This window comes from Nerophis ophidion, linkage group LG02, assembly GCF_033978795.1.
Source record: "Nerophis ophidion isolate RoL-2023_Sa linkage group LG02, RoL_Noph_v1.0, whole genome shotgun sequence".
NCBI classification, from domain to species: domain Eukaryota; kingdom Metazoa; phylum Chordata; class Actinopteri; order Syngnathiformes; family Syngnathidae; genus Nerophis; species Nerophis ophidion.
The window spans coordinates 11,880,725-11,903,224 of NC_084612.1; the positions used below are offsets into that span (position 1 = coordinate 11,880,725).

At 38.6% G+C, this 22,500-nt stretch overlaps 1 protein-coding gene across 1 annotated transcript in view; it reads left to right on the forward strand.

The window, feature by feature from the left end:
* slc12a4 (solute carrier family 12 member 4) overlaps positions 1–22,500 on the forward strand; it is a 49,150-nt gene that overhangs the window by 25,524 nt on the left and 1,126 nt on the right. The window contains exons 4-22 of the mRNA XM_061877280.1: positions 336–482; positions 844–898; positions 1,275–1,405; positions 3,974–4,215; positions 4,287–4,501; positions 8,205–8,369; positions 8,444–8,542; positions 8,626–8,683; positions 8,748–8,922; positions 8,991–9,109; positions 11,822–11,920; positions 12,062–12,181; positions 12,264–12,368; positions 15,339–15,507; positions 15,597–15,792; positions 18,097–18,266; positions 18,352–18,483; positions 19,328–19,435; positions 19,510–19,700. Coding sequence (XP_061733264.1) covers positions 336–482; positions 844–898; positions 1,275–1,405; positions 3,974–4,215; positions 4,287–4,501; positions 8,205–8,369; positions 8,444–8,542; positions 8,626–8,683; positions 8,748–8,922; positions 8,991–9,109; positions 11,822–11,920; positions 12,062–12,181; positions 12,264–12,368; positions 15,339–15,507; positions 15,597–15,792; positions 18,097–18,266; positions 18,352–18,483; positions 19,328–19,435; positions 19,510–19,700 — 2,696 coding nt within the window. The remainder of the gene's footprint in view (positions 1–335; positions 483–843; positions 899–1,274; positions 1,406–3,973; positions 4,216–4,286; positions 4,502–8,204; positions 8,370–8,443; positions 8,543–8,625; positions 8,684–8,747; positions 8,923–8,990; positions 9,110–11,821; positions 11,921–12,061; positions 12,182–12,263; positions 12,369–15,338; positions 15,508–15,596; positions 15,793–18,096; positions 18,267–18,351; positions 18,484–19,327; positions 19,436–19,509; positions 19,701–22,500) is intronic.

Here is a 22,500-nt window from a genome sequence, read left to right on the forward strand (position 1 = left end):
ATATATATATATATATATATATGACAAATCCAAAGAAAAAGCAACACAAGTCTTCTATTGGATAGAGCTATATAGTAGAAACAAAATTAATGTATTATTAATATGATATAAATGAATTGACTACACTATTTACACCCAATATCTGAATGTTTTGTTTAGTTTTAGCGTCTTTAATACATACATTGTATCAAAGTGCTCCCTCAACAATACATACAAAGCGCTCTGGAACACATGACCTTTAAAAAGTGCACCAATCCATATTGACAATCAATACTCTTGTTTCCCTGTGCTCAATAACCTCCCTTGCCCTCCTCTCTCTCTTTTTTCTCCCCCAGTCTCCCAACATGGGCACTATTATGGGGGTCTACTTGCCGTGCCTCCAGAACATTTTCGGAGTGATTCTCTTCCTGCGGCTTACGTGGATCGTTGGGGTGGCGGGCATCATGCAGTCCCTGCTGATTGTCCTCATGTGCTGCTCATGCGTTAGTACACACATATACAGTATACACACACACACACATGCAACTGGGTTAATAATGCTGTGTTGATTTCTTCGCCAATGTGGGTCATGATCCGGCCAATAGAACACCACACCAGTTTGGTATACAAAATATTCATGCTTGCACAGAAGACATATTTTAAAGGATGCTGCAGTATGTGTGGATTTTCTGCAGAAACTCCATTACATCACGCTTATGTAATCGCTGTTGTGGTCGTATGAATTTCCAGGAGATGCTATTAATATATTGATCATTTTAGGAGGGATTATGCACAATCAAATGGAAATTGTGCTTGAGAGTCACTTTCGATGTAAACACCTGTGCCCTTTTTTGAATTTTCCAGACGATGCTCACGGCCATATCTATGAGTGCCATTGCGACTAATGGTGTTGTTCCAGGTAATGAAACTACAGTAGGGAAGGGATTCATATGGCCTCATTCCAGGGCGGATCTCACGTGGGAGAAAGGGGGCGGGGGGTTAACCATTTTGCAATGCAGTATGCTAAAAATGATGGAAAGTGCCTCTCTACATAGCAACTGACGTTGACGTTGTGGTCCAAGTTGAAATTGCCATATAAGACATTTAGAAATATTTAAAACACTAGCTATCAGGCGGCTAAAGTGGTTAGTGAACTCCCAGATGTTGTCACTTTACATGTGTCTGGTAAACCGTGACAAATGGGGCCCTACGAATCCCCTTCCTACTGTACATTTCAGTTGGTAATATAATATATGCTTACTAATTGACCGCATGCCCGTGTCTCCTTTGTCCAGCCGGAGGGGCCTACTTCATGATCTCACGCTCATTAGGCCCAGAATTTGGAGGCGCTGTGGGCCTGTGCTTCTACCTGGGCACCACCTTTGCTTCCGCCATGTACATCCTTGGTGCCGTTGAAATATTGTTGGTGAGTAGGAACGAAAAACATTTTGTGATCACGTCACAGTTCTTCTTTTTACCATATTTGATGACAAGGATGTTCATTTTGAGTCGTATTTTTTCACATAGTACCATTCACTACAGTAGACGCCTCACTCCAGTTCATTCTCAAGTGTACTTTACTAATAAATATTATATACTTTATATATTTTTTTCAAAGTATGTATTTTAATAATACATTACAGCACACAGGTATTCCCCCTTGGAAGAAAAGCACACACTCGGTGCCAGAACACTAACCACCTGAAAAGCAGACATGACATATGTAAAGCTGCTAAGTTGAAAGAAAACATTTGTGCTGTATAAAAACAGAGAACATTTAAGTAAAAATTATAAGACAGGTCATAAATAATAGTATTTATACTTATATATCATAAAAATAAAATAAAACGCCCCAAGCAAGCTACAAGAAGACAAAATATTGTTATTTACTTCCAGTCAATCAGCTGTAAACTTTTATGATAATACAATTGTAATTATTAAGAAGTAGAGTTATACCTGTGCAACGTTTATCTTCTAATACGAAATAGATTTCTGAGCCTTGAGTATTGAGCGATTGATTTGATTTGATATCAGCACGAATCATTCATATAGTTATTAATTTATAGTGTTGAATGTTACAAAATTCTCTTTTAAATGTAATAAATCAAAGAGAGAACAATGGAGGTATGCTGTATTTTAGTTGAGGTGGACTGGTACTGTAATTGTTTTCTTTTTTGGTTACAACGAGTAGCCACAATATTTAAGGTAAAGAAAAACTGCACTTTTGTGGGGAATTTTTCCCGGAATCTTTTTGTGCGAAGAGAACACACACACACGTCTTCCCTTTTTTCTGTGGGTTCTAAAGAGAAAAAAATTGCCAGCACAAGATAGCTAACAATGCAGGTAATAGAGATTCACCTGTTTTGCCTAGAAAGCCCTTTAAAAAACGTCCAACGTTTTATATACATGCTGTAACCGTGGAGTAGCAGTCACATGCATGATAATATGTCATATTTACAGTATTTTGGTCATTTTAAGCATTACCGCAACTTGATTGCACAGAAATATAGCAATGACTGCTCCTGATTTCTTTCCGTGTTTGCTACCACTAATGATGGCTGACTCAACGACTACTACTCTGGGACAAATGGTGATCCATAACTTTATCTTTTTGAGCCTGAATATACAGAGGATGAGGTACAAATTTTAGAAGCAGACTGCCAAACAGATCTCACAAAAGTAAAACACTAGGCATCATGTAGCGAGAACATTAGAACATAATGATAGTCACTTGCAATGTCTGCTCTGACTGGGAGGCCTATTGATGGGATGGTTGTATCTTTCAGTGGGACTTAGGTTCCCAGATTAGCTGATGAAGTCAGCAAATTCTGCACTCCTCAGTTAAAAATTGAAGTGCGTGCACAAGCATCTTGCTGTGTGTGCACAAGCATCCTGCTGTGTCCTCCTAGTGATGTCTAGGTTGAAAGCCAACATCCACTGCTTCATTCCGTTTGGATTTTTAGCAGGTAGCAGGTGGAATTTCAAAGTGTCAAACTTTTTTTCAAATTCAAAGGCAATTCAGAAGCAGCAACTCCAGTAGCAAACATTACCTTTCGGCGCTGTCACTACTATTTCAAATGCACAGAAAAGGTAAACAATGCTTTTGTGTACGTGGTTTAAAAAAATGATTATGGTTGATGGGCAAAATCTGGAAAAAAACGTACAGATTTCCTCTAATTGCAGTAAATTGAATGATGCGGACACATATGTTACTCTATGATTTTCTGATATGCTACTGCCTTGGAAACTTTTTATCTGTAATTAATATGCAAACATAATAATTTAGTACTTGTTTAAATTGACAAATGTGGTGTTTTCGACTGAAATATTGTTCAATTAAAGACACATGTCAAACTTGCGTGCTATTATTGTGTGCTTAGCTGTTGTGTAGATGCTAGCGCCTAGTACTCTATAGCCATGTTTATATTTTGTAAATGACTTCACTAAAATACACGATAAATCAACTTCCTGTGCTTATTTACATTTTGATATTGACTGGCTGTCCAGATTTGCACAAGTTAGCACACTGCAGGACTGCTTGTATTGGAGCACTTATAACATTTGATACTTGTTTTTCTGCTGATGTCGGATCGGGACATAAGAATTATTCCAAATAATATAACAAAACAATACCATACGTTTAAAATCTTGTAAGGATGCGTCATCCCATAATAATATTGTAAAAATTCAAAAATTTTATAAAATATTTTCAACTTGCAGCAAACAAAGAAATACAAACTACATTTTATTTGAATAATTTCTAATATTTTTTAATTATACCCTTTTGTTACATTTTTAATTAAATATCCCATACTTTCTAACAATATTTCTGTACCATTCTGTGTGCAATAAAATCTAATGATTGCAGCTGAGATAGGTTCCAGCACCCCCCGGAACGGGACAAGCGGTGGAAAATGGATGGATGGATGGATTTTTAAGTATTATCTCATCTTCTATAAAGAGTTAATTTGTATTTTTTATTTTTCTTCTTTAGAAATATCTCGTCCCCCAGGCGGCCATCTTTCATGCCACAGACCACCACGGGACTGACAGCGCGGTGCTGAACAACATGCGGGTCTACGGCACCATCTGTCTCAGCCTCATGGCCGTGGTGGTTTTTGTGGGCGTCAAGTACGTCAACAAGCTGGCTTCGCTCTTCCTCGTATGCGTGGTTGTTTCCATTGTCTCCATCTACGCCGGCGCCATCAAGTCCGCGACTCACCCACCAGTGTTCCCGTACGTTTGTTGAGGACAAAATATGTACTAACAATGGCTGTGTGGTAGTTACCGTATTTGCCTGTGTTTAGGATCTGCATGCTTGGCAACAGGACTTTGGTCAGGGACCGGTTTGATGTTTGTGCCAAAACCATCACCACGGGCAACACCACAGGTCCCAGTCAGCTGTGGGACATGTTCTGTCAGCCAGGGAACATGAGCAGCGCACAGTGTGATGACTACTTCCTGCAGAACAACGTGACCGAGATCCAGGGCATTCCTGGACTGGCGAGTGGAATATTTCGAGGTATAATGACTCTCCGTGGGACGTAACAAAAGAATAATCCATCACCAGAATAACTGCATTAACCCGACCCGAGCTCAGTAGTAGGATTTTTTTTTTCCATTTCTTACTACAATATCGATATAATAAGTAGTACTAAGTCACTTTTTGTTGTACGTTTAAATATTTCCTGCTCTATGGCTGTAATCACACTATTTTACTTTTCTCTAATGACGCAACACCAAAGCTAAATAAATGTTTTAAATTAATCTTTAATTGCTAATGAAATTGAAGTGTCACAAAATGTAAGACTTTTACAATAGGGAATGTATTCAAATAGCCCCATTCCTGGGTGGATCTTGTTTAGGAGAAAGAAGGGGGGGTTAATCATTGTGCAATGCGGTGTGCTGAAAATGACGGAAAGCGCCACGCTACATAGCAACCAACGCTCTCCCGTCCAAAGGCAAAACCCAGTAACTCAATGTTGGTCAAAACTGAGCTGATAATAATTTTGGAGTTCCTAGGTGATATGCTTTACATTAATGTATGCGATATTGTAATTTGTTCCGTAAGTAAGCTGTTACGCGCACATGGCAGGACCTAGCAACTACCACATCACCGCGTAGATACAACAGAAAAACCTAGTATCTCAAGGGACCAATCAGAGCTTCTTTGTCAGTCGCCTTATTGTCTTTAATGAGACATTTGCACGAATGGGGGCCGACGGTCAACCTGATTATGTGATATTATGGCACGAGGGGATATTTGGAAGATTGGCCCAGGACGTTGCAAGCACCTTCATTTTATGTATTGTTCTTGATTCTTACCCTTGCATACTCTTTTGGGCAGATAACTGTGGGGGTCAAAATAAAAACTGGACGCTGTACACGGCTCTTGCCCAATGTGCAAACGCAGAATTGTGATAAAATATCTGGAGAAAGGGCACACGTTCATGAGAGCAGATTAAATCCGTGGCTCAATCGGCAAGAAAATGAAAGCTCAAGAAAACATCTATATGTTTGATGACTTTGTAGATCTTTGTAAGACAGCATCAAGATAGATTAGTTTTCCTTTGTTTTCTCAAAATCAGCTAGAAGTGAGTTACTAGGTTTCGCCTTTGGACGGGAGCGCTGTGGTCAACGATGGAAATGCCACAAACCATATTTTAGGATATTCAACACTCTACTGCCATCTGGTGGATAAAGTGGTGAGTGCACCCCCATATTTAGTCACATTTCATCTGTCAGGTAAACCGTGATGAATGGGGCCGTATTAATCTCCTTCCTACTGTATGGCAGAATAACAACACAACCAAGAAAAGGCAAAAGAGAATGAGTCATTTTATTGAGCTGAAGTCTCACACAAACAATGCCAAAATCGTGTCGGATTTGAGATCATTTGACCAAAATATGCTATATTTCCCAGAAAAAGTCTGGGGTTAAAAAACAGGTTGAGTCACGGTAGCGCATTGTTGCTGTTGGCGTAACCCTGTGATGCAGAGATAGTAGGCGAAGTGCAGATAGGAAGGTTCTCTTAATTAAGACAAGGCAGGCAAAAATCAGAAGGATCATTAGTAAATGAAGCAGTGTCACAAGGATAGATATATGTTTGTATTTATATTGTATATAACAGCTGGTGGGAACACTAATTACTAAACAAGGGCGGGTGTGGAAATTTAATGTCCATGGAAACCAAAAGTAAAGGAAAGAGGGTAGAGCACAGAAGCAGACTAAAACAAAGGAAACAAGCTACTGAACATAAATCAAGCCACGACCCGGGCAACGGATAATGACAATGGGTATCCATCCATCCATCCATTTTTACCGCTTATTCCCTTTCGGGGTCGCGGAGGGCGCTGGCGCCTATCTCAGCTACAATCGGGCGGAAGGTAGTTACATTTAAAAGATGGCTGCACCAGATTTAGCACCATGCTAATTTTCCTCCGTAGTCCTCTTATGGCACATTTAGGATACACAATTATATTTCACTACATTAAAAATACATAACAAGATTGAAATAACATAATAAAAAGCAATTTAAAATACAAGTGCAATACATAGAGAAAGTGTCAGTTACAAATCAGTGTGCAATATTGGCAAGATGCAGTATTTTAGCAGTATTATTTAAAGTGCAGAAGTATATAAAGTGCAATAGTTCTTTGTTTTTTTATCCACATAACACAGCATACAGTGTTGTAGCCATCAGATGGTACCCAAAGGGGTATCATCATACCCAATTCCATATGTAAACAAGATGGCATTATTATAGTATTAGACTGGTACTCAAATCATCCTGATTTGTGATCAGAGGCAGGCGAGTCCCCTTATCACTAATCAAGAGCTCGTACAGGAAGATGAACAGAAAAAAGCATTAGACAAGAAGAAACACTAAACACAGGAAAAACAAACACTGTGACAGTTTGTTTTATATTTGCGTGGGTTCCATCCAGTGGTACGCCAAAGAGTTGATTCATTGTTTAAGTACAGTGATTTATTTTCCTATATTCAAATACAGTGTTACCATTCTAACTGTGTGTAATGTTTCAGCGGCCAAAAATATTGAATATACTTGTTAAATAAAAGCTCAGTTTTTTATAATGAATTCTTAGGTCTATTATGCTACTATATTTTAATGTTAGTCTTTATGTTGGTACTTGGAGAGCCAAGTGTTCTCTGGGGTGGAACTTGGTGAAAAAAGTTTGAGAACCACCGGTCTAGAGATTTGCAGTACTTATACAAACCAAAACGTGGTGCCAAGTGACAGCGGAGTCAGAGCTTATATTCCTAAGACTCACACACACCCAAAACCTGGAGAGAAACACGCATGACACAGACACAAAATCATACACTCCCTCAGTCGATGATTCCAACTTGGGCTGTGAATCTTTGGGTGTCTCACGATTCGATTCAATATCGATTCTTGGGGTCACGATTCGATAATATATCGATTTTTTTCGATTCGATTCTCGATTCAAAAACAATATTTTTCCGATTCAAAACGATTCTGTATTCATTCACTACATAGGATTTCAGCAGGATCTACCCCAGTCTGCTGACTTGCAAGCAGAGTAGTAGATTTAAAAAAAAAAAAAGCTTTTGTAATTGTAAAGGACAATGTTTTATCAACTGATTGCAAGAATGTCAATTTGTTTTAACTATTAAACGAACCAAAAATATTACTTATTTTATATTTGTGAAAATATTGGACACAGTGTGTTGTCAAGCTTATGAGATGCGATGTAAGTGTAAGACACTGTGACACTATTGTTCTTTTTTTTATTTTTATAAATGTCTAATGATAATGTCAATGAGGGATTTTTAATCACTGCTGTGCTGAATTTATAACTAATATTGATACTGTTGTTGGTAATATTCATTTTTGTTTCACTACTTTTGGTTTGTTCTGTGTCGTGTTTGTGTCTCCTCACAATTGCTCTGTTTATTGCAGTTCTGAGTGTTGCTGGGTCAGGTTTGGTTTTGGAATTTGATTGCATTGTTATGGTATTGCTGTTTAGTGGGTTGTTGGATTGATTAAAAAAATTAAAAAAATGAAAAAAAAAAAAATAATCGCTTTTTTAAAAATGAGAATCGATTTTGAATCGCACAACTTATTCGATTCGATTTATGATCGAATCGATTTTTTCCCACACCCCTAATTCCAACACAACATCCTTGTGTGAGGTAATAAAAACTAGGAAGGACTAACATGTGCGTGTTGTTGTTGACAGACAACATGTGGGGCGACTACATGCAGAAAGGGGATATCCTGGAGAAGGAGGGCCTGGCGTCAGTGGACCTCCACAGCACCACGGAGAACTTTGGCATGTACGTGTCAGCAGACATCGCCACGTCCTTCATGCTTCTGGTGGGCATCTTCTTCCCGTCCGCCACAGGTAAGTCAACAGAGATTTATTGTGGATCCCATTCTCGTGACCATTTTATGGACATTCTCTGTTTCCGCACGAAGGCATCATGGCAGGTTCCAACAGGTCCGGAGATCTCCGAGATGCCCAAAAGTCCATCCCCATCGGGACTATTGTAGCTATTACTACCACTACAATCGTCTGTATCCTTATTTTAATGACCACATCACGTCAAATATTTAGACTGATGTCATTGAATTGAAGTACCTTGACTTTTTGTCTTGAGATATAAGTTCTGTTATCCTGTTCGGGGCCTGTATTGAAGGGGTAGTCCTAAGAGACAAGTAAGTCCGATTGTGTCGTTTCAGGGATGTTCTTACCCGATTCTCAACCAGTCTGTGCTTTTAGGTTCGGGGATGCAGTGAGGAACACTTTGGTGGTGGGCACTCTTTCTTGGCCGTCCCCGTGGGTCATTGTGATCGGTTCTTTCTTCTCCACGGTGGGCGCAGGCCTGCAGTCGCTCACAGGAGCGCCCAGATTACTCCAGGCCATCGCCAAAGACAACATCATCCCTTTCCTCAGAGTAGGACACTCGGCGTACATTTCTTACCGCAACGTTTCCCATTGCTGATTAGTCTTGCTTTGCTTCAGGTGTTTGGTCATGAGAAGGCTAACGGCGAGCCGACATGGGCGTTGTTACTGACTGGACTTATTGCTGAGCTTGGTATCCTGATTGCCTCGTTGGATATGGTGGCTCCTATCCTCTCCATGTAAGATAACATTTTATTTGTTTTGACCGAATCTCCAAGGCAGATGCGTAATTGGAAGTAAACTGTCAGGTTCAAACACTGATGACATCTATTAAACAAGACAAGAAGCAAATAATTAAACAGAGACAGAATTAAATTTAGTTCAATTGAGGAAAACCCTGTCAACTTGTAACCTCTTACAGTGTCACCCACGCTTTGGCAAAATATTGTATTTCTCCCTTTTTATTTGGACTTTCTCTGGCCCCATGACAACAGCTGTTTCTAAGGGACGAGGTTGTAAACAATTCACAGAAAACGTCGTAAAACAGTTCAAAGAAGTAGTTTGTTAAATAGTTCAAAGAGAGGTTCGTAAAACATGTCAACGAAGTCGCCTGGCGGGGAGTCTGGTCCTGCTTCCTCTTTGATTTTGTAGTCCTTGGGTCAGACAATATATTTCTGTGTGATTACAATACATGAAAGAAACAGAACACCTTCATTTTGCTTCCCCCCTACCCAGTGGAGTTTTACGAGCCTTGCTCTTGGTAGGTTTCAAAGACAGCTTTTGAGAACTCTTTCCAACATATAGTTTTTGTGATAATTTAGATAAAATTATTCTAACACAAACAGTAACAAACATGTGCTCACTTAAACATACTGCACCATAAGCTTGGTTTAATGAACCAGTGTGGTCACTTGGTTACCACTCCACTGCAACTTAAAGACAGCATACGTCCATTCCAGACGAGAGATGGGTACCGCTCACATTTGGGCCGTAACGGTATCATTTCCCTGTACCTGGGAATCGATACCAGTGCTCAACTGTACCAATTTGTGATACATTTGTCTGCGTTCATGAATATGTTTTTGATCATAACATCTCTTTTTTTTTTTATTGCGATATTTTAAAATGAGTTGATGATGCTAAATTCTGTCTCTTTTTTCATCATCACATTTCTGAGTCTCAATTGCAGTTACAGTATGACATTAAGTTGGAATTACATTTGCAAGTCAAATGGCCGTAGTTTATAATTTAAGGTTTGTTTTTGTTGCGCCCTAAAAGTGTTAATAATGTATTTGTGTTACTCCGCACCAGATTTTTGATTGTCACTTGCATCTTAGTTGTAGTTTTCATTTACAAACTTGATGAAGTTGAAATCGCCATTTAAAATTGCTAATCAGTAGCATGTCAATAGCAACACTAATGTATATTAGCATCAAGCTAGCATATTTTAAAAGTTGTGCCTTATTTATTTACCTGGGGGTATTTTGAGTCAATTACTTTGTTGTCATTGAATAATTGCAACATTACCGAGAGTCCGCTCTCAGTGTGGCTGGAGTGATCGCCAAGTACCGAAGTGCAAAGAGTTGGCAACCGGGAGTGATGTCACGCACATCCCAGGTACCAAAACATGGCACCGTTGGAGTTTACATGAATCGGTCTGGCCTGATTCGGTTCGTACCACAAAAGTACCGGATTCGATACCCATTCATATTCTGGACATTTAATAATAGTGATAGTGATTTTCATACCTACTATTTATCTTTGTTCGACTAATTTCACTTGATCAAACTTAATTTAACATTACACACTGCAAAGTATTTAAAATATGTACGATTGGTGCTGATAGATCAAATAAATAGCAGTATTGGCCAATACTTAAAGCTCCAATATCGGTATAGTAATGGAAGTCAAAAAGCCGAATCTGGTACATTTTCAGGTTTGAATTCCGTCGACAAGACCAAATATTTACGTAAGATCAAACAGTGTCATAGTTAGATTCCTTTGTTGCGGTTAAAGACTAAGCACTGGCTAAAGCACGTGGCAGGTAAACAAGCACTAAAAGCCAAACTGCCTCTAACGTAGGCAATGTACAATTTTCCATTGCGAAAAAGCAATTATGCCTGATAGAAGACACTTGATCATCACGTAAGTTTTCACTTTTTTAAAATGTGCCAGCTTGATGCTAATTGGCTTTGCCATGGACATGCTACTGATTAGGATTAGCTATTTGGGAATGAAAACTACGTCTAAGATGCTCGTTACAATCAAACAATCAATCAAAGCTTATTTATATGGCCCTTTATCACAAGTGTCTCAAAGGTCTGCACAAGCCACAACTTAGACTTATAGACTTAGACTTCCTTTTTATTGTCATTCAAATTTGAACTTTACAGTACAGATAAGAACAACATTTCGTTGCATTAGCTCGTTGTAGTGCAGGATAAAACAACAATAAAGCACATACACATTTTACCGATGTATGTTTTATTGTCTTTATAGTGCAGTGAGTTAATCGTCAGCTCAGGATGTCAACAGGTTGTAATAAGTACAATACTTAAAGTATAAACACTTTGTAGGGCTCATTAAAAGGCTAGGCTGGCACGTTTAACAGAATGGCACAGACTACATCCTGGCGAGGCAACACACCTTAGTTTATACACTAATGCCATCTAATGTCTTGGATTTGCAATTGCAAGCAACGTCTACTTGCAAATGAGACTCAAAAGTGTAGGAAAACAAGCTATAATAACTGCACAGCACAGTTATAAATATCATAAAGTTGAGAAAATTATTTATTTAAAAAATTTTTTTACATTTAACATTGGTACGGCAGTACGGATTATATTGATCAGTATAGTGTATATTGTTGACGACTCTCTCATATTGTGAAACCCTAAGGGAAAATTATTATTACATGTTTTATCTAGTATTATTTGTCTTGAATCCCGTAGGTTCTTCCTGATGTGTTATCTCTTCGTGAACCTGGCCTGTGCCGTGCAAACACTGTTGCGCACGCCCAACTGGAGACCCAGGTTTAGATATTACCACTGGTGAGAGCAACTTTAAAAGCAGTTTTATTCCAGTTGAATGGTGTATTGTGGTTGTGCTCGCTGTGTGAAGATGATGAGGCACTTAGTTGGCCAACAATGGAGAATCAATGAGTTATACGTTCTGATTGATTTTCCCCTCAGGGCTCTGTCCTTTCTGGGTATGAGTATGTGCTTGGCCCTGATGTTCATCTCGTCCTGGTATTATGCCATTGTGGCCATGGGCATTGCTGGGATGATCTACAAGTACATTGAGTACCAGGGGTATGTCCTTTGCTGCACTTTGTATCTGTCTTACATGTCACCATAATGAAACTTTTATTTTCACGTATTCAAACAAAAACAGAGCCGAAAAGGAATGGGGGGATGGAATAAGAGGACTGTCGCTTAGTGCTGCACGTTACGCCCTTTTAAGGCTAGAAGTGGGACCCCCGCACACTAAGAACTGGAGGTATGGATACACTGGAATATTCCTCCTGTTCTGACACACACACACAGACACACATAGCTTGCCATGTATTTAAAGGGGAACATTATCACAATTTCAAAAGGGTTAAAAACAATAAAAATCAGTTCCCAGTGGCTTGTTGTATTTTTGGAATTTTTTTTCAAAATTTTACTAGTCCCGAAATATCCCTAAAAAAAGCTTTAAAGTGCTTGATTTTCGCTATTTGCGATGTGACTATCCATTTCCCTGTGACGTCATACAGTGCTGCCAATGTAAACAAACAATGGCAGATACCACAGCAAGATATAGCGACATTAGCTCCGATTCAGACTCGGATTTCAGAGGTTTAAGCGATTCAACAGATTACGGATGGTTGGAGTATGAAAGTATTGAAGAAGAAACTGAAGCTATTGAGGGAATAGCTATTGACGCTATTCATAGCCATAGCATGGCCGGATAGCTGCGTTAGCATCGCCGGTAAAATGTGCGGACCAAACGATCAGGACTTTCGCATCTCTTGACACTGGAGCAACTTATATCCGTCGGTTGGTAAGTGTTTTTTTCGCATTAAATGTGGGTGGAAGGAAACGTAATATAGTTGCAATGGCGGCTGTATTACCTCGGAGACGTCACGTTTTGACCTCATCGCCACTAGAGCGACAAACAGAAAGGAGTTTAATTCGCCAAAATTCACCCATTTAGAGTTCGGAAATCGGTTAAAAAATATATGGTGTTTTTTCTGCACCATCAAGGTATATATTGACGCTTACGTAGGTCTGGTGATAATGTTCCCCTTTAAGGTACATAATATTTCTAGAGACCCTTTAGGATTAAGTTACCTAAGTTTTTTAGGTCCCGCTCCTCAAAATCTATTATTATCTTTTTTTTTTTTCCACTTTCACAACATTTTACTTGAAAACAAATACAAGTAATATATTAAATTGTAGCCCCCAGAAGAAATTACACAACGTCCGACGCTGTTGTTAACTTTTGTTACCAATCTTATAATAACAAATAGCACAATTCCAATAGGTTTTACTTCCCGTGTACACACTTTCGTCTCCGTGACACACAACAACACTTCCTCATCCTCTCCCAATCACCTTTCAGGCACAGATGGTGTGTAAGCAAACATGGGAAAATCTGAAATAAAACCAAACCACAAGGAACATAAAACATTACCACTAGCAGGTCGTTACAGTTGGAATGGACATATTTATTATATATTACTGTTTTTTGCGCACTATTTACAACTGATGTACTCTAAACTCAACCACCGAAAGACCACTTTTATCGCCAAAAAATGCTGCCGAACCTGAATGTAAACAAGACACACGTCATTGTCTGATCAGCATCAGCGATTATAGAGACTTCAATTAAGAGGCACGTCACAATCAAACAGCGGAGGCGTAATAAGTACAATACTTACCATAGTAACACTTTGTAGGGCGCAACAGAAAGCAAAGCCTGAAATGACCAAAACATTCTGACCTAAACTATATGGTAAATGGTAAATGGGTTGTACTTGTATAGCGCTTTTCCACCCCGTTTTAAGGAGCCCAAAGCGCTTTGACAGTATTTCCACATTCGCCCATTCACACACACATTCACACACTGATTGCGGGAGCTGCCAGGACCCATCAGGAGCAAGGGTGAATTGCTTGCCCAAGGACACAACGGACGTGACTAGGATGGTAGAAGGTGGGGATTTAACCAATATCCCTCAGATTGCTGGTACAGCCACTTCGCCACGCCGTCCCCTACTAACTATACACTACTGTCATCTAGTATCTTGGACTTGCAACTGCACTTGCAGTTTAGGGTCATACCTGCAAATTATACCCAGAAATATGATAGTGAATCAAGATATAAGAACTGGACAACATCATAATCAGCTTATTTTTAAATGTAGCAATACAAATCAGATATTATTATCAAAAACAATATTTATTTAGATAGGTTGATTGGCAACACTAAATTGGGCCTAGTGTGTGAATGTTGTCTGTCTATTTGTGTTGGCCTTGCGATGAGTTGGCGACTCAAATGCAGCTGAGATAGGCTCCAGATCTCTCTCTCTCCCACCCCCTGAAAGGGACAAGCGGTAGAAAATGGATGGATGGGATAAATATTTACTGAAAAGTACAGAAAAGTGGTACCGTTGAGTACCGGTATCGATTCCCAGGTACCGTATTGGTTCGGGTACCCAACCCTAGTCATACACAAATCATTGTTTCCAGTATTTTGAATGGAGCCTAAAATTTAAGAAACTCATGTTATGTCAGGATTACAGTACAGGACAGTCCTCCTTCACTTGAAATATTGCGACTTCACTACATTGTTGAGTTTTTAAAGCATATTTAGGGAAATGTTTGGCCAACAATAAGCATTTTTATGCAAAAAAATGGCTCAATGAAAATATCACTATTACAGTAGTATCATGTGGTTTATTTTTAATTTTTTTTACACATGTAGCATAATCTACAAAGATACAAAGAATTGCTATTTCGACATCTAGTGGACAAATTTAGAGCAGCAGTTTCTTTCATTCAAAAATGTCGGCTCATTTTTATACTTAGCAAACTCATCTCGCAGGCTGGATGAAACCTGTTTGCGGGCCTGATCTGACCACTCCTTATCTAGAAGGTCTTTCCTTTTTTTTTTGCTCTAGTTATGAAAATATCTGATTTATAATTAAATGTTCCTACTTCACATGAATAGTTTTTTGCCGTGGTCATGTCTGGAACCAAAAAAAAAGCGGTAAAAGAGGGGACAACTCCTTCTAAAAAATGTGTACTTTCATTGGAGTAAAGGGGTCTGAATATGTCTTGAGGATAAAAAGTGTAGTCCTACAATATTTGAAAAATTAGCAAAAATGGGCTGCACAAAATTAATAATTTGCCTTTAAACTGACTATGTGTTGAAAATTAAATGTACACATTTGGTTCTCTAATTTGTCCTTTCTGACAACCTAAGACCCCAGCTGTTGGTGCTGTCCAAGCTCGATGAAGACCTCCACGTCAAATATCCGCAACTCTTGACCTTTGCGTCGCAGCTGAAGGCGGGAAAGGGGCTGACCATCGTGGGATCTGTCATCCAAGGGAACTTTCTGGAAAGCTATGGAGAACTGCAGGCGGCAGAACAGGTCAATTAAGCCACCGCTCAAAAACCACACGTTCATTGTGATCAGAATTTATTGGTTTATTGATTCATTTTTGTATGTTTTCATTCCAGACCGTCAAGAACATGATGGATATCGAGAGGGTCAAGGGTTTCTGCCAAGTCGTGGTGGCGTCCAAGGTGCGGGAGGGCATTGTTCACCTGATCCAGTCCTGTGGTCTTGGGGGCATGAAGCACAACACGGTGGTGATGGGCTGGCCGTACGGCTGGAGGCAAAGCGAGGACCCCCGAGCATGGAAGACCTTCATCAGTAAGTCTGAATGCATTGGAAATTCGGTCCTACAGATTTACACACCTAAAAATACTGTACTGACCCGAAAAGAAGCCGACCCTTCATTCTTTAAAACTTATTTCGGGAAAATACACAACAGAGAAATCTACTATGCATTGCAGGATAGCATTTTTAGCTTATGCACGATTATGGAAAATATAATCACAATAATTTTCATCTATATGGAAATCACAATTATTAATCATGATTATTTGTTATGTGAGCTAAAGGATTTGCAGTAATGGGATGAACGTGATGACATCATGTAATTTGTAATTAAATAGTCTCATAAAACAGATAAATACATGTTGTTAATATATTTTTAAAAAAGATGTTTACATATATTAGCCGCACCAAACTATAAACTGCAGTTATTTACCGGTACAAAATCCATCCATCCATCCAACCATCCATAATCTACCGCTTGTCCCTCTTGGGGTCACGGGGGGTCGCTGGAGCCCATCTCAACTGCATTCGGGTGGAAGGCGGGGTACAACCTGGACAAGTCGCAACCTCATCGCAGCCGGTACAAAATGTTTTACATCCATCCATTTTCTACCACTTATTCCCTTTTGGGGTCGTGGGGGGTCGCTGGATCCTATCTCAGCTGCATTCGGGCGGAAGGCGGGGTACACCCTTGGACAAGTCGCCACCTCATCGCAGCCGGTACAAAATGTTTGTTAAATATTTATTTACATACCTTAATTGTTTTCTAAAACGTTGCCTGTCACATGCCAGTAAAACGGCTGATCAAACAAAATAGAAGTCACCGTCTTGAAACCACTGGCTGCCAAAGCCAGCTCTTCAATCAGCTAAACAGCCTCAAGAACTCCACTGTGACATTTTAGTAAATTTACGAAACAGAAACCAAACAAAAATAATGCCATTGTAAGTATTACTAACATTGACACTTGTTAATGTGTTAGCGTATTTGCTCTTGCTAACAAAGCTCGCTTGTTTACATCACGATAGCACGGACTAATGTGCATGGAAATCCTCCTACAAATATCACATGGGGCGATTTAGCAGGGGCGTCAAAAATGTTTTAATTCATTACAATTTTTACTTGTAATGATTGTAGCTGAGATAGGTGCCAGCGCCCCCCGCGACCCCAAAAGGGAATAAGCGGTAGAAAATGGATGGATGGATGGATTCTTAATCGATTAAAAAATCTAAAGTTGATCTATAAAAAATACAAATAAAATAATAATAATTGTTTTTAATTTTTTTTTTTTAATCTGTCCTGTCCAGGCATTCAGGGAAATCATATGGTTGATGTAGATGGCCATATCTGCTGTACCAATTGACTTTGGAAAAGAGAAGTGTTGGATACTTCTCTTGTTGCCTTGTTTGTTTTTGACTTTATTAAATGTTTGGGTGGAATGTTATTAAGCAAAACTTCTTTTTTTTTCTTTAAACATTTGTTTATTGGTCTTTTGACATATACAGTCCAGGAATACAATTAAACACATGTCAAATGTTCTTTTTTCTCCCCCAAACAAGTAACCCACAACAATTATATTTGGTATAACTAAAAAACAATAAACAAGAACAAACAAAAAAACATCAGTCAAATAAGTACATGGCAAATAATGACATAAAAAAGTAATAATTTTGAATCGAGAATCGTTTTCTATCGAGAATTGGTTCAGAATTGAATAGTTACTCCCAATAATTAAATAAAATTGAATCCAGTGGTGCCCAAAGATTTACAGCCATACGGTTTAGTAAGTATGAATTGTTTTAGTTACATTTTAAAACTTACCAATGTTGCTTGGAGTGATGAATGAAGAATCATTTTGAGCAAAAACGCTATGGACGGTTTTACCTCTGGTTCAAGGGCATGAAACCGGAAGTACATTTTCAACCTGCAGCACCTGCATTGAGCAAACTCATCCAAAAGTTGCACCATAGCACAAACAATAACACACCACAGTGTCTGTGTTGAAGTAATATGAAAACTATTTGTTGAATTCAAAATATTATGGCCGTTAGCGAAGAAAAATCCAGGAATTAGCCGTACCGTTTTATAAGCCGCATGGCTCAAAGCCTACAACTTGGATAATACGAGAATTGTACAGCCCTAGTTGGACAAACTCCGTTTGATTGCTTACCATTATCTTGAAATTAGCATCGTAACTCGTCCTCTGTTGGTAACACACTTTGATACACTTTTTTTTCTGCAAGCCCTATAGACCACGACTATAAGTTTGCCTTTTTTATGAGAGAAAAATGTAAGTATTTGAATGTATACAGCAAAATGATGTTGTCTTCTGCACTCAGACACAGTTCGTTGCACCACCGCGGCCCACCTGGCACTAATGGTCCCTAAAAACGTGTTGTTTTATCCGAGCAACCATGAGCGCTTCAGCGACGGCAACATCGACGTGTGGTGGATCGTCCATGATGGGGGGATGCTCATGCTGCTGCCCTTCCTGCTCAAGCAACACAAAGTAGATACAAAAAAAACTCCTGTTATCATGCAAATATACCAACTTGGATCATGGGTCTTAATTTTTGGTTTGAATTGCTTTCTAGGTGTGGCGAAAGTGCAACATGCGTATTTTCACTGTAGCCCAGATGGACGATAACAGCATACAGATGAAGAAGGACTTAGCCACGTTCCTCTACCAGCTGAGAATTGAGGCCGAAGTGGAAGTGGTGGAGATGGTAAGAGATGATTGCAACTTACTTCATAGAGAAACATGACAGGGGCAAACTGGGGTGACTGGGACCGAGAAAACGACAATTTCCCCATTAATTTGAGCGAGGATGAAAGATTTGTGTTTGAGGATATTGATAGCGACGGACTAGAAAGAAAAAAAAAAAGTTACAAAAAAAAAGACGCGATTGCATTGGGACGGATTTAGATGTTTTTAGACACATTTACTAGGATAATTCTGGGAAATCCCTTATTTTTCTATTGTGTTGCTAGTGTTTTAGTGAGTTTAACAGTACCTGATAGTCGGGAGTGTGTCTCCACGGGTGTCTTGACGCCAGTGTCTCAGGGGAGTCGATGGCAGCTATGGACGGCACAAGCTCAGCTGATCTCCGGTAAGAAGCGACTTTTTACCACAATTTTCTCCCCGAAACCTGCTGGTTGACATTCCGTCGATATTTATGTTCGCTTGACCGCGCTCTGATCCATAGTAAAGTTTCACCTCCAGGAATATTAAACAAGGAATCACCGTGTGTTTGTGTGGCTAAAGGCTAAAGCTTCCCAACTCCATCTTTCTACTTTGACTTCTCCAATATGAATTGAACAAATTGCAAAAGATTCAGCAACACAGATCTCCAAAATCTTGTTTTATGTATCTTTAAGATATTTTATGTACCCTCAACTTCAGATTAATGGAGTATTTTACGTACTACACTTCACTATTGAGATCCAATGCCATTTTTAAATATCTTCTCTTGAAATGAATGTGAAAAACAAACTATTGAAAAGCTGGATCCTTTCAAATGTGGTCTGTGTAACTTTAGAGCCATGCTTCCATGTGTTTTTGCATTCCAGCATGACAGTGACATCTCGGCGTACACGTACGAGCGCACGCTCATGATGGAGCAGAGGTCTCAGATGCTGAGGCAGATGAGGCTGTCCAGTGCAGAGAGGCAGCGAGAGGTAACGCACAAGAACATGAGGTGGAGATGATGAATTCTGTCGATTTTGATTGTGAGCTGCAATGTGCTTCGCAGGCCCAGCTGGTGAAGGACAGACACTCGCTGGTGCGAATGGGAAGTCTGTACTCGGACGAGGAGGAGGAGACGTTGGAGTCTCCTCTGCCCGATAAGGTCCATATGACGTGGACCAAAGAGAAGTGCGAGGCCGAGAAGCGTAACCGAAACAATGCGCCCGAAAACTTCAGAGAACTCACGAGCCTCAAACCGTGAGTTAAGTCACGTGACGCCCTGACATAATCAAGGTTCAAGGTTCAACTTTATTGTCCTCGTGGGGAAATTTGTCTTGGACACAGTGCATCATTGCTTTCTTAACATACACAAAAACAACAGAACAAAAACACAAGCACAACCAGACAACTAACATTTAAACATCAGAACATGGAGCTTGATAGACATAAGTGGCACTTTGATGGCACTTTGTAGGCATAAAATCTACAGTATGGAGATAAAGATAAAGTACCAGTGTGCATTGCACTAGAGCTCATGGATAAAGTGCTGTGTGCTAAAGTGTTTAGTGCTAAAGTGCTATGTGCTAAAGTGCTATGTGCTAAAAAAAAGTGCTAACCTATGTATTAACATTCTATTGCACATTGTTGCTCAGCTTAATGGAGGCGGGAACAAATGGTAATTTAAGGCGGTTAGATTTGCATAGTGGGACCCGGAGTCTTCTCCCTGATGGCAGGGTTCCATATTCAGGGAAGAGTGGGTATTGTGAATTGGAAATAATTTTCTTAGCTTTTTTCCTAACTGCCTGCTCATAGATGCTCTGCATAGGCTCATATTCTTTCCTCCCTACGATTTTCATTGCCGTTTTATGCATGCCGGCCAGTTTGCTTTTTAGCTTAACGGTTAGGTTGCCAAACCATGAGGTGATCCCGTATCTAATGATGCTCTCTACAATGGCACGGTAGAAAATCATCATGATGTGGCTGCTTACACCGTGCAATCTTAATCTTCGCAAAAAATATAGCCTCTGTTGCAGTCTATTGCACAGTTTGTCAATATGTGTCTTCCAGCAGAATATGAACCCCTAAATATTGATATGAGGATACCTGAGTGATTTCCTGATTTTTGATGACCACTGGCTCATGGTCAGTCACATTCCTCGGATCCAAAACCATTTCCTGTGTCTTGGTCACATTTAGAATAAGATGGTTGGAATCACACCACCTAATAAATAGGTCTATCTCGTCTTGGTACACAAAAGGGTCCGTATCCTTGTGTAGAAGGCTTAGGAGCACGGTATTGTCCGCAAATTTCACCATATTATTGTTAGGGTGCACAGTCCTACAATCATTGGTATACAATGTAAACAGTGTTGGTGATACAACGCAACCCTGTGGGACGCCTGTGTTGCAGTGTTTGGTGTCTGACAGTGTTCTGTTGACCTTCACTTGCTGTGTGAAAAAGAGTGGAACCATTTGATCAGGGTGGAGTTTACACCCATGTCTTTGAGCTTCTCCAAGAGTATGTGAATTTGCACCGTATTAAAAGCTGAGCTAAAATCAACAAATAAAATCCTAGCATAAGCTTTTGTGTTCTCAAGGTGCTTGGAGATAAAGTGCAAGGTGCAAAGGATTGCATCATCAGTACTGCATTCCTGCTTGTACGCAAACTGGTACACATCTAAATTTGGCTTGACATCCTTTATGAGCAGTGACACATCAAATGTTTCAAAATAAATCCTGGCTTTAAGGAAGAACCATATATTTTTGGGGGTATTTGGTATTGGTATTTGGTATTTGGTACTAGTTTTTTGGTATTTTAGACTTTTCACTTACATGTAATTATCACACATTTAAAGAAAAAAATCAATTAATATTATATTGTAATATTTTACAATGTTTAGGGTCCATTTTAACAACAGAAAATACAATTCAATTAATACAATTTAAAAAATATTAATAAAGTACTTTAATTTAAAATTAATTGATTTATTCACTTATGTTTCGATTACAAAAAGACCATTGTTTTTATATCTATTTATACAGAATAATGAAAACACAATAATATTAAATAAATATTAAAATGGCGTATCCGATTTTATTTTTTTACCTAAATAAATTTTTTAAAACCTATTTTATACACTGGAAATGTTCACTTATTTAATTATTTTTTTTATGTTTTTTCTATACATAAAATGTCATTACATTTATAATTATATTCATACAGACACAAGTAAACAGATTTAAAAATTTTTTTTTTTTATAAGTATAAAAGTTTTTCATAAATATTTTTCCCCCCTAATTAATATTTTTGAATAATTAATTTTCTCATATCTCGAACATATTCAATTATTTATTTTGCATTTTATGTATGAAAAGTCATATTTATAATACTATTTATACACAGGCCAATAAACATGATGACCTAATGGATCTTATTTTTTTATTTTATAAATATTTAAATTTATTAAAAAGTCTTTACCTAAATAGTTTTTTAAAACATTTATCTATACCAAAAAAATTTAGTTATTAATTTATTCATTCCTTATGTTTTTCGTTCATACATGTGATTATATGTATTATTATATTCATGCACAGATGAGTAAACACAGTTATTTCTCAGATATTTTACAAATATTAAAATCCATCCATCAATATGTTTGTTATGATCCATCCATTTTCTACCGCTTGTCCTTTTCGGGGTCACGGGGGTTCTTAGACTAAGACTTAGACGTCCTTTTTATTGTCATTCAAATTCGAACTTGACAACACAGATAAGAACAACATTTCGTTACATAAGCTCATGGTAGTGCAGGATAAAAAAAAGCAATGAGGTGCGTATATAAGTAAATAAATATATATACATAATATATAAATATATATATATATATATATATATATATATATATAAACGAAATAAATATATATAAATATATATAAATACATAAATAGATTACTGTACAGTTTTGAAGCCTCTCTCAGCTGCATTCGGGCAGAAGGCGGCGTACACCCTGGACAAGTCGCCACAATGTCAAATTAAATTAAAACATTTTTTTTACTT